At 36.9% G+C, this 12,523-nt stretch overlaps 1 protein-coding gene across 1 annotated transcript in view; it reads left to right on the top strand.

The window, feature by feature from the left end:
- LOC129220206 (receptor-type guanylate cyclase Gyc76C-like) overlaps window positions 1–12,244 on the top strand; it is a 317,828-nt gene extending 305,584 nt beyond the window's left edge. The window contains exons 19-22 of the mRNA XM_054854570.1: window positions 5,558–5,801; window positions 6,129–6,227; window positions 9,417–9,508; window positions 10,844–12,244. Coding sequence (XP_054710545.1) covers window positions 5,558–5,801; window positions 6,129–6,227; window positions 9,417–9,508; window positions 10,844–11,686 — 1,278 coding nt within the window. The 3' untranslated portion in view covers window positions 11,687–12,244. The remainder of the gene's footprint in view (window positions 1–5,557; window positions 5,802–6,128; window positions 6,228–9,416; window positions 9,509–10,843) is intronic.
- Window positions 12,245–12,523: the final 279 nt, after the last annotated feature.

Here is a 12,523-nt window from a genome sequence, read left to right on the forward strand (position 1 = left end):
GATATATATCCGACATTTATTTTTAAAATACAGTAAAACCTGTAAAGTTGACCACCTTTGTAAGTTGACCACCTGTCTATGTTGACCGCTTTTGTTAGGAACGGAATTAGTCCTATCTTATATAATGAAGGAAAACCTCTGTAACTTGACCACCTCTCTATCTTGACCACCTGTCTATCTTGACCACTAATGAACACCAAATTTGGTTTGGAGTATTGTAAAATACCCTTTGTAAGTTGACCACCTGTCTATGTTGACCGCTTTTGTTAGGAACGGAATTAGTCCTATCTTATATAATGAAGGAAAACCTCTGTAACTTGACCACCTCTCTATCTTGACCACCTGTCTATCTTGACCACTAATGAACACCAAATTTGGTTTGGAGTATTGTAAAATACCCTTTGTAAGTTGACCACTTGATTTATTTTTTAAAATTTTATTTAGCAAATTATTATTTCATTATTTTTTTTTTAGCTTTCCAAGAATATTTTTGATGCCAGACCAGCATTTAACCAACTAAATGAAACAGCAGCATAACTAAACCTCCTTTTGAGTTTAACCACATGTAAAAACTACTAAGACCCCTTTTTTTTCTCCAAACTTGTTTTTCTTTTGTTGCTTTATTTGAGACTGACTTTTATACTCTATGTTCAATGAAAACATGTGTCAATAGAAAAACACAAAGTATTTTTTTCTAGTTGCAATATTTTGGCCGACCACTTTATATTAAAAATAACTATTGTTAAGTTGTAATATTTTTCTTTTAGTCGATTAACATGTGAAGTGAACAAACATTCCCCTAGCCAACTTCCGAAGCGGAAATGTCCACTAAATTGTCGTTCTAAAGAAATCTAGAAACCCCATAAAATATACCACTAAATTTTAAATTGCCGCACATTTAATTCAGCCACTTTAAGTCGGATAACGAGTACTTGGGAACCTGCTTTGGGGAAAGAAAAAGAAATCCACCGTTTAACGCATCAATGTAAACTCTTCGGGGATACCGGGCGTCGTTAATTGCTGAGGCGAAATCGTAGAGAGCGGAATTCCCTAACGGGGAATAATTGGGGAAAATGTTTTAACTTCCTCCTTGTCGGCTAATCCTCCGTACTATTTGAGGCCTATGTTGTCATGACAACTGGATCCCTCAAAGGCCAGAGGGCGCTTTTACCTTATAACATTTCTCGTTAGTGCAACAAGGGAAAAAAGTGTGTTTCTATTTTTGTCCCATAGGAATCATGTTCTTGAAAAATATATCTCATTATCGAATGTATTGATATTGTTTGAATATAGATTTTTTTTTTCCTTTTCCTTCTGCTGAAGTTTTGGAAGTATTCGTTTTATTTCATTGTGACCAATCTGGTAGAATAGTTAAGGTATGGGGAGAAACGAAATATCGGCCTCAAATTAACAGTGTAGAATACGCTTTGTAGAATAAACAGAACAATGACATTTTAATTGCTTTTATTCTCTTTTTTTATTAATAAAGTTTCTGCTGATATTCTTTCAAATTCAAATATTTAAATCAAATACAAACATTCTGTAACTAAGCAAAATTTTAAATGTAATTGCTAAACTTTGAATTGTTTGCTATTGTTTGCTTTAGCCATTTATGTTGTTCTTCGTTCATGAATCAACACCAATTTGTTGTTAATTTGTGCATAAAAATGTTATTTTCTACTGTTACTTTGCTGCGCGAAATTTGTTATTCACTTCAATCTCAAATTGTTAAGATTTTGTTTATAAATGTAATAGGTTGGCTCTTAGTCAGAAAAAGAGGTTTTTAAAAAATATTTTCAAAATTTTAAAGCCTTATTATTTTATTTTCTTTTGCTGTGTTCAAATGTGTAGGCAAAGCTTACTAATATTTTTAGTATTGAACTAGAATGTATTTTGTTGAATAAACAAAACTAAGGCAGTTTAACTTCTTTAATTATTCATTTTTTCTTCAATCAAACTTCTACTCTGGTATTTTAATCAAATACAAAAACTTTTTAGTTTAACGAAACATACGTAATATGCAGTTATAACATAAATTTTCTTATATTAATATAGTTATTAGTTAGTTTTCTAAAAATGTACCCAAAAATGGTGGTATTAAAAAGTAAAATGATCAAAATTAGTCTTGATTGTTATTTGTTAGATTTAGGGAGGCGTTGATTTTTTAATATGTATTCCGAAAGAGTTCGAAAAAATTAAAGAAGAAATATTTAAATTTTTATGTTCGAAGATTTCACACTATATACAAGACATTTCAAAACTCTTGGTAAATACTTAAGGAGATAATATGAGAGCTCACGTTGATTACAAATCAAAAACAGATACTCTGTAGTATCTCCGGTTCTTTTCAAGTTATTGGTGGTAAACTGAACAATGTCTATGTAAAAATAAAAAGTAAAAAACAACAAAGGCAGTAATAAAGACTGCCGACAGAAGTGAAAACTCAAAATAATGAACTAACTGGGTTCTTTTTATTACTCAAACATATGATGAGCTGTACTAGCTCATTACAAAACATCAATATTTCAATATATACCTTGTATTAGTATTTATATAAATTTTACGGAACTTCATTGCTAAGTTCAACAATTTACTTAATTTTCTACACATAGTCAAACCTAATACAGAGTTGTCCAAATTAAAGTTCCCCAACTCAGAGGACTGTGCTGAATGTTCTATGGGTCATAATGTGATGAAATTTTGGAAACAGACACTTCACATCATGCGCTCGTGATTTATTTAAAAAAAAAATAGTACTAAAAGTTGCCGATAGATGGCGCTGTAACACAAGTAATTGGGGAAATTTGCATATTTCAACAACGTGATTTGCAGAAATAAAGCTTCTGCGCAACGTATGCAAAAGATGAGCCCTACAAAAGTGGAAGGTGGAAGACAGGCGCTGCACAGGCAGTTATTTTCAACCTCGCTGGTACACAATGGCGACTTTGAAAGACAAAGCTCTATTGGTCAAACTTTTTTACCAGAATGACGAGAACTCATGTGCTGCTTTAAGCGCATTCCGTCGGCTGAAGAACATGCGCCGAGGACCGATGTCACCACGCGCTTTAAGAGAGATGATGAGGAAGTTCGAAAGATCTGGACAACTGGGAATTTTGCCTGGTAGAGGACGCCATACTGTGAATCCTGCACGGGTAGAAGACGTTGCTTTGGCGGTCGTGGATACCACTAGACAATCGCCACATGGTGTTGTCAGTGTGCCACGTGTTTCAGTTGCTGTGGATATGCCCTATACGACCGTCTGGCGTGTGATGCGTCGAATCCTACTCCATTTTCTTTACAAAATCCAGTCTTCATCAGCTGTCGGACGGGGACCCTGTGGTTCAGGAATTATTTGCGCTGCAGTTCCTTGCCAGAATGGAAGTCGATGCTGCTTGGCCGTGGAATATCCTTTGGACGGATGAGGCCCATTTTCACCTGAATGGTCAAGTGAATGCGCACAACTGCCGCATTTGGGCAAGTGAAAACCCGCGAGCAATTCATCAAGTGCCCTTGCACCCTGCAAAGGTTACGGTATGGTGCGGTTTCACTGCAACATTCATCATTGGGCCTTATTTTTTTGAAGAGGTGACTCCAAGAGGATTTGAAACCTGCTCTGTCACAGGAAGACGATATCAGGACACATTGACAACGTTTGTGATTCCTGAAGTGCAACAACGTGGCCACCTCCAGGACACGATATTTATGCAGGATGGTGCACCTCCCAATATTATTCTGGGTGTTCAACAGGTGTTACGGGTAACTTTCACTGATGCACGTGTGATCAGCCGCTGTTTCCCAACAGCTTGGCCTCCTCGCTCGCCTGATCTCACCCCATGCGACTTTTGGTTATATCAAAAATCAACCACTAATGATTTTTGCTATCTGCAAAGCCGATATCGAAGTTTCCACTTAATACCGTACATCGTCATTGTACATCGTCAAATATTTCACCAATTCTTTTTGTGAGTCACTATTGTATTGAACAGTGATTCTGCAATCAATCAATTCAAATAACGATAATCACAATTAAAACAATGCACAGTGTGCACAAAGTATTTTTTTCAAGTGGTCAACATAACTTTACTTACCGCTATTACAGTATGTCAGTGAAACGAAATCACAAGATTTCACCCATCCAAAAAATCAAAAATACATAATATTCTATGCGTTGCTAGTCTAGTGCAATACGTCCTGATCATGTTGAGGTTTTCGTGCATGCGAACCCATAAGTTTTTCTCCTATCAAAACTCGCTCATTAAAGAAGCTTTCACTTCAAAAAACCCTTATTTCTAAAGATAATGCAAACGCAGAAAACAAATCTGCACCTTAGATCCGGAAATCTGCACCTTAGATCCGGAAGGACGTAAGTCACATTATGATAATTTTACAGGAGAGATAAAATATTTTTTTTTTCTGCCGCATGCAAAAAATGGGACGAGTGCTCTTTTAATCCTGGTAAAAAATTGAAAAGGATTTTTTGTTAAGAATTACGTTCACATGGTTCCATGCTGAATAGGTTTCGACATACAATGCACTAATAAACGGAAAATCGCAATTTTTGGACTTACGTCCCTCTGCTTCTGAGGTACAGAAATTAGAATGCTCCAGAAATATGTTTGATTTCCAGAAATTGCAAAATGCACAAAGTTACAGAAAATGCTAAAAAGAGCTATCATAGGAATGATGCCTGCTTCACACCTAAGCTGTAGAATTCTCGTCACAACACAGTGGATCGAGAAGCAGTGGCTGTAGCAAGTAGAGCATGTTGGTGTATTTGTCAGCGCTTGTACGAGTCCATTAAATCATGATATTCCAATGATACTGATGTTATATAATACAAATTTATCATTCTTTTCGAGTGTGATTAGTTTCTGTGCAGAGGATTTTAGTAGCTTCAGAAGTGAAAACTGTTTTAAGGTTTAGACATTTTTCAGTCTACCACCAATAAGTTGAGAATAATTGCAGGTAGATTGGGATATCTGTGTTGACTAGGTATCATTCAACTCAAAAAGAATTCGATCGAATCGTATGCGATAAATTGTATCAACCGGTCACGCAGCCAGAAATTTCTTCTGCCCTAACCAGAAGGACTAAAATTTCTTGCTATGCTACTGTAGAAGGCAGAATTCTATTGAATCGGACAAAATCTAATTTAATGAGCCCTTTATGCTCAATCGATCTCTTATATAATCTCCTGAAGTATTTTCCAATAGTTCTTTAAGATTCACTTACTATAAAACCACTAATGAAAAAATTAATTGTCACAGAAAAAGCATTGTTTGTTTTACAACCTGTGACAATAAAGGTCGATGGAAAATCCTGTTACATTAAAGTAGATGAAATATTAAGGACTTTACTGTCCATAGAAATAGTCACCTCCTTCAACTATGCTTCGCTGAGATCTGCTATGATCTTGGAAATTTTGCAAGAAGTCTTTTTTCGGGATGAAGTTTAAAAGATTCGTTTTGTCATGCCAGTTCGCCCGTTCTGACTTCATTCACTGAACTATATCGTCAGAGGTTGTGCATAAATCTTGAAACAAACTCCTTACTTGCAGGTTGTGACGTTTCTGAACGACCTATACACGTGCTTCGACGCTATCCTCAACCACTACGACGTATACAAAGTGGAGACCATCGGGGACGCGTACATGGTGGTCAGCGGCCTTCCGATCCGAAACGATGAACAGCATGCGGCCGAAATCGCTTCCATGGCCTTGGAACTGCTGGAGTCCGTCCGGAGTTTCCGCGTCCGGCATAAGCCTCAACAGACGCTAAAACTTCGCATCGGAATACACACCGGTAAGTTCCATGAAGTTCTCTAGTTTTTTGTCATACCATGTTCAACGAGAACTGATTGTTGAAGTGAGAAAGCTGCGTGATGTTGAAAGTAACGCGATCTGTTAGGTGAGGGGAAGATTGGAAACTGATAACTTTAAATAATACTTTTAATGGTATTTTCTAAAATAAGAAACAGTGAATTTTCTTTTAGCTTAAATATTGTACCTGTGAAAGCAGTTTAGACCGATCTATATCTCATTAATTCTTTTTTGGCTCCTAAAATTTTACAATTTTTGCACGATGTCGATCTTTTATATATTCCACATTTTTTTGTTTTTCTTTCCATAGGTCCAGTATGTGCAGGTGTTGTTGGGTTAACGATGCCCAGGTATTGCTTATTTGGCGATACTGTGAACACTGCTTCAAGGATGGAATCCAACGGTGAAGGTATGTCTCTTAATAATCAAACGTGAAAAATGGTTAAATACAGTTGAATGCCAATTTTTCTCTATGATTTCCCATTTTTTTGCACTTTTTCATCCATTGTACTTTAGCTTTATCGTACAAGCTTGCTTATTTGTTTCCTCTGAAAACAAAGTACGGAAGAAACGTCAAATTCCAACATTTCACTATTGTTAGTGGAGAATCCAAAACGCGTTTCTTCAACTATCGTAGCAACTGATTTCTGCAGATACTGTGCTTCACTTTTCCACAACATTAGTATTGGTACCTGCAAGAAAACTGGGTAGATACATGGTGCGATCCAAAAGTAATGAGCCTTCGTTTAAAAAGACAGATTTATTGAGCTGATCGTTACAACTACCTAATAGTCTTAAAAATAGGTACCTCCTGCAACAACGTACTTCTGTAGGTGGCTTTTCCAGGATTCAAAGGCATAATTTAAGTTCTATTTCGAGGTATCTGCAAGAGCTGCCTTGACATGTGCTTGGATGTCCTCGATGGAGTCGAAACGTTTCCTTTTCAGCTCTGATTTTAATAGTGGAAACAAGAAGAAGTCAAGAGGCCACAAGCCGGAATTGTAGAAAGGCTAGGGCAACACGGGAGCGTTGACTCGGACTTTCTTCAGTCAGAACTCTCGGCACAAGTTTCGCGCAGACATTTCGCATGTGCAACTTCTCCTTAGCAATGCGTTGTACCGTTGTTTCCGGTAAGTCCAGGGCTTTTGCTACTTGGTAGACACTCAAACACCAGTCAGCGTTCAAAACTTCATACACTCGTTGCAAATTTACGTCAGTACGGGTCGAGAACGGGCGTCCAGACATGGTTTCGTCAGTCGCCACTTCCTGGCCTCTCGAAAGGCCTCGCGTGATTTTTCTACATGTGAATAGGACAGATACTCAGTCCCAAGCGCCTGTTGAAGCATTGTGAACGTTTAGGAAGGAAACCGGAAGCATAATTTGATGTCTTTGCGTTGCTCTAACGAACTTTCCATATCGCCGTGTCACGAATCGCCGTATAGGGGTTACTGTTAAGGCCGATGGTATGCTCCGAAAACTGGGAGGCAACTGACCTGTGTTGCGCTGTAAAGCCAACAACCCCCACCACCGTTGCTGTAAAGCGGAGCGAGCTGCAGGATGAGCATGCGTCAGTATAATGTAAGGCTCATTACTTTTTGATCGCACCATGTATGCTCATCTAATTTATGACAATTAAGCCACTACATCCGTGCATCCTCTGGTAATTGAGATTATCTTATAGAAACTGGGAGCCATGTTAATGCGCCGTATGATAACAACTAAGATATTCTTTGATTAAATGTATAGATTATCAAAGTATATCTTGCATTCTGTTGAAAAATAATTGGAAGTAGCTTTTCTCTCACTACGGAGTAAGGACAAGGGTACGTCCCGGGGGACACTATCTGAATGAAGACTCCCAAAAGAGATTTAATAAGAGTTAAAAAACAGAAATACTTAAATTCTGAAAATTTCAACCAATATATTTTAAATTACATTTAATCTATAAAATTTCTACGGAAATGGAACTCAATATTGCTGGGAGGAGGCGGTTACATTTGAGTCTACAGCAGGCGTTCCCAAACCTTTCCAAGTCGTAGTACCCTTTGAAGAGTTGGAATTTTCTCACGGAACCTCTAATTATGGTGTGTATGATTGTATGATCAGTAGCGTACCTAGGGAGTCTGGCGCCACTGGCGAACATAAGAAATTGCGCCCCTCCCCCCCCCTCCACACACGGCGTCGTGCCGATGGGAAGTCACCCAAGGTCACTGAGACCTCCAAAAAACATTTTTTGGGGGAAAATTTGACTAATTGATTCGACAAGTTATGAGACAATATTATTAGCTTAAGACTCTTATTTTCTATTTTTAAATTGTTTTCAATGATGCTCAATTTTCCTTTGCAATAGATGTTATGTATGTATATGTGTGCGCATACTCGAATTTTATCATTTGGTAAAATTGGGATTTCATTCGGCATATTGATAAATCTCCGATCCCCTAAAATTTTAGTTATCCCCCCACCATTTCACGAAAACTCAATAAAACCAATAATATTTGCAATTCGTTAATAAATATAAATAATATACGTTCTTGAACCAAATGGGAATAAACATTTTTCAGTTCCGTTTATATAGCAATGTATTTTCCCCACTAGCTCTTTTCTTGTGAGACTTATTTCATTTTTATTTATAAAAGCATTTTTCTACTTATATGATCATTTTTTTAAAAAAAGTTATTATATTTTTTTTTAAATAAAATCAGTCGAAATGCCGCCCACTAGCTGCTGCGGACCAGGCGAGAGCCACTCCAGCCAACCCCTTGTTACGCTACTGTGTATGATATAGATATGCATAGATACGCATTATGCTTGCATTTGTATAATTTTGTGGAAAAAAAAGTGAGTATTTAGGTACAGGGTACCGAATTATTAGGTGCTTATTGCAGGAAGGCTCTTTAAAGCTCTTAATATACAGAAACGGACATTCGCATTTTTTATTATTTTTACTGAAGTAAAACGTATGAAACCACGTAAAATTTTTTGCAGCACCCCTCGCCTCTCCCTGCGACACTCCAAGGTGCGGCGGTACCCACTTTGGTAACTCTTGTTCTAGAGCAAATTTTACATGAAAAACATTTGTATTTTACATTTGTCTTTTGATTTAAACCTTCGTTGCAACAGAAAAATAAGAGTCTCTAAAAATTGTGCGAACTTGATGTGGACATAAAACATTTTTTTTGAGGGGGGGGGGACTGCTGTCACCCGTGCTAAAGAAATAGCTGCAATTACATATATATTACATATATATTTTTTACATATATATTACGTACATATTTTCCAAAGGATTACTCAAAGATAATTCATTGAAGCTCTTGTCTTTTAAACTCTGTATCATTACCTAAGCTAGGGTTTTAGTATCGTTCTTTTGTCGATACAATATCCTCTCAAAAAAAGTCCTTAGAAATTTTTCAATCATCTTTGGCAGTCATGGTGAATGTAAACAAAAACAAGAAAAACAGCTATCACTTTTACCAAAGCTTTTAATTTTTTCTGAACTAAAACTTGTTAAAGCTTTTAAACTTGATTTGCAAATTTAATGAGTTTTTTTACAAAAGTTTTGTTTTTAGAAGCAAAAGTAACTTTAATTCTTTTTCAGCTTTAAAGATTCACATCAGCCCTCAGTGTAAAGAGTACCTAGATAAAATCGGGGGATATATCACGCAGGAGAGAGGACTAGTCAAAATGAAAGTAAGTGGAACTATTAGGTTTTATGAAATCTGTTTGACGAATTTTTAATGCTATTCAACCCCACTCTGTGAAATCTCTGATCTTTGAAAACTTAACATCACACAAATGATTGATATTGCTTTGTTCATGCAATAACTGTACCATATTTTCATTACATTTTGTGAAATATTTAATGATGCCTTTATTTACATTTAATGTTGAAAACTCAGCGTGGTAAACATTTAGTGTGGTATTTCCTAACATTTAATGTTACCCCCCCCCCCACCCCACCGGAATTATTATGTGCTTATTGGAGCCGTTCTGTGATACAGTAGACTCTCAGAAATACGGACAGATAGCTGGGAATAAAAATACAATGTTTCTTTTGAAAAAAAAAATGTCGGAAAAAAAATTAACGCGAGTAATCCACATTGCATAAATGACACATATTTTGTGTCTTTGGCGCTCCGTGTTTCAACAAAATTGACATAGTTTTTGATTTGTGCATTCGCCACATTAGTCCGGATTTTTGAAAGTCAACTACAGTTGGTTTTTTTATTTTAGTTATTTGATATTTTTAAGTATTTATGACTATGATCATTTGTAAACAGCGTTACCGGTTTTATTAATTGAAAATTAGTACATTTCCAAAATTTCGTCCATTTAACACCAGCACTTTTTGCTTTCAGAAGTTTGTAATTTAACTATATACTCCTCGTATGCAACGAATTTGATTTATCGATAAAATAATCAGCAAACATTAAGTATCTGTTTGAATTATTTTGACAAGATCGTAAGACCTTGTACTTGATTTATTAATTTGGACCTGCGTAATTGAAAACAATATAAGTTTATAATGAACTATACAAACCTCTAATGCAACAATACTTTTCCTCTGGAGGTAATTCATAACAAGTGATAATTTGCTCCAATGAGGCAGGAAAATAGTCATTATTTAGTTATATATATTGTTACACTATGATTGGCAATTTTGTTTCAAAACTAAGGGTCCTAGTGCTTATTCAGGCCTATCCCCTTTCCCTGCTGTGTTCAGCTATAAACTAATTGCATACTTACCAAAACCGTGTAATATTAAATCTCTCGAGTTTTTTTTTTTTTTTTTTTTTGAGAATTTATCAGAAATATCGTTATTAGAATAGTTTTAGGAATTTCCTACCTGATTCAGATACTGCTATATTGAAACTATTTGTTCAGGAATAGTTAAATATCGTCGCTTTAGAGCAGCAGTAAGACACCTAAGGGTAAAAACAATACTAAGATATCCTACTGCTGTTTTAAGGTGACGATATGCTGTTTGAGTGAAACAAGAAATATAATATGAGTTTCTCCAAACAGGGAAAAGGTGAAATCCGTACCTATTGGCTAATTGGAGACTCCAGAGGACCAAAGAAGCGAGTGGGTTCGACATCTGAAAGCATACCTCCTCAGCCTCTCTTTAACGTTCATCGGGAAGAGAACACACGTCGTCGGAGCCCCAAGCTCAACGATATTGGACGCAAGGGCTCGCTGGCGGGGCGCAGGAACAGTTCTTACGCAAACTTCGAAGATACGCCCCCATCCCCCGGCGTCCCTGTGTTCTTGCGCTTCTCATCTGGCATGGACAGCCCTCGCTCGCCCAAGCGACTGAGTCCATGCGTCGGTCGGGGCAGCCCCAACAGACTTTTGCATCCAGAAACAAATAGATTTTTTGGATCGACCGCTAGCAGCTGTGGAGATCTCAACCAAATAGACAATGGAGGCGCTGCCACTGACTTTATATTCCCTTCTCCAATTATCCGAAAACCTAAACTGGAGAGCATCGGATCGGAAGACTGCGATCCGATCACGGAAACAGGTGTGTGCCACGATTCGACGAGCAACAGAAACGGACTGATTAATTTGGACGAGTCCTTGCGACCACTCATCACGAAGGATTCAAGGGTGGATCTGATCCTTTCGAAAGATTCCGGAAAGACGTCTTCCTCGTTCCTGAAGCCGCCGTCCCTGAGGCGACCCTCCAAGAAGTGGAGGTCGTGTGACGAAATCATTATGCCGAAAGGATCGCGCAATTCCCTGAAAGACTTCTTTACAGGACTCCTCAGCAATAAAACGCATGACTCGGATGCAAAGAGGGCAGCTAACAACATATCTGTTACAAGGATGGCACAAGAATCTGTTAAGCAAGAAAGTCTTGTCTAGTGCCAAATAAAAATCTTATAGTATTGCTGATATAAACAGTTCATGACCAAGGTATTGACGGATCAGTTTTCGCTTCATACTTCTAGCAATGATCTTGGAAGTATCTGTGAAGGAAGAAACCAATTTCTAGTCTGTAACAGGGCAGAGATTTTGGAATCTGCTGTAACTTAACCCAGATCGAAAATGAGAAGTCTTTCAGTTCAAAACATCTGACGGGTATATCACTGAAGTTGCCAATTTACATTATACTTATGTCGAAACCTATAAGTTACTATCTAAGCTAAATAAATCTTTGAAAGTTACAAATCTCATAACTAAGTGTTGATTCACGAAGAAATCTAACCTTGAATGTTAAGTCTATACTAAGGACCATGAAAACTGTTTGAATTCGCAGAAGTGTATTTATACTTTATATTTATATTTTTTACTTTTGTTTTAATGCTAAATGAATTAAAAGTAAACTTTCATCAATATTTTTGTTTGAACACAAATAAATGTGCCTTTTGGTTTAGAAATACAAATAGCTAGTGCAAAAATTAACTCTTTTTTGGGTTAGTACAGAAAGAGTCAAAATTTTATATTTTTATGTGTAATCATCTGCATATATATGCCTTTACAGATACTTCAGTTTACTTGCAGTAATGTTGCGCCGAGGTTGAATTCCCACGCCAGCTCTTCCACAATTTTTAGACTATATCTTAACACGTATTCTGTATTAAGAACTAAAAAAAAATGGATGTATTTTGTCGTAAAAATGTGTCTCAGTCGACAAGATCTAAAACGTGTAGCACAAGTGCTAATGAACAAATAGCTATTACTAGTCTATGACATTTGTAA

Source organism: Uloborus diversus, chromosome 4 (genome assembly GCF_026930045.1).
Source record: "Uloborus diversus isolate 005 chromosome 4, Udiv.v.3.1, whole genome shotgun sequence".
Taxonomy (NCBI): Eukaryota; Metazoa; Arthropoda; class Arachnida; order Araneae; family Uloboridae; genus Uloborus; species Uloborus diversus.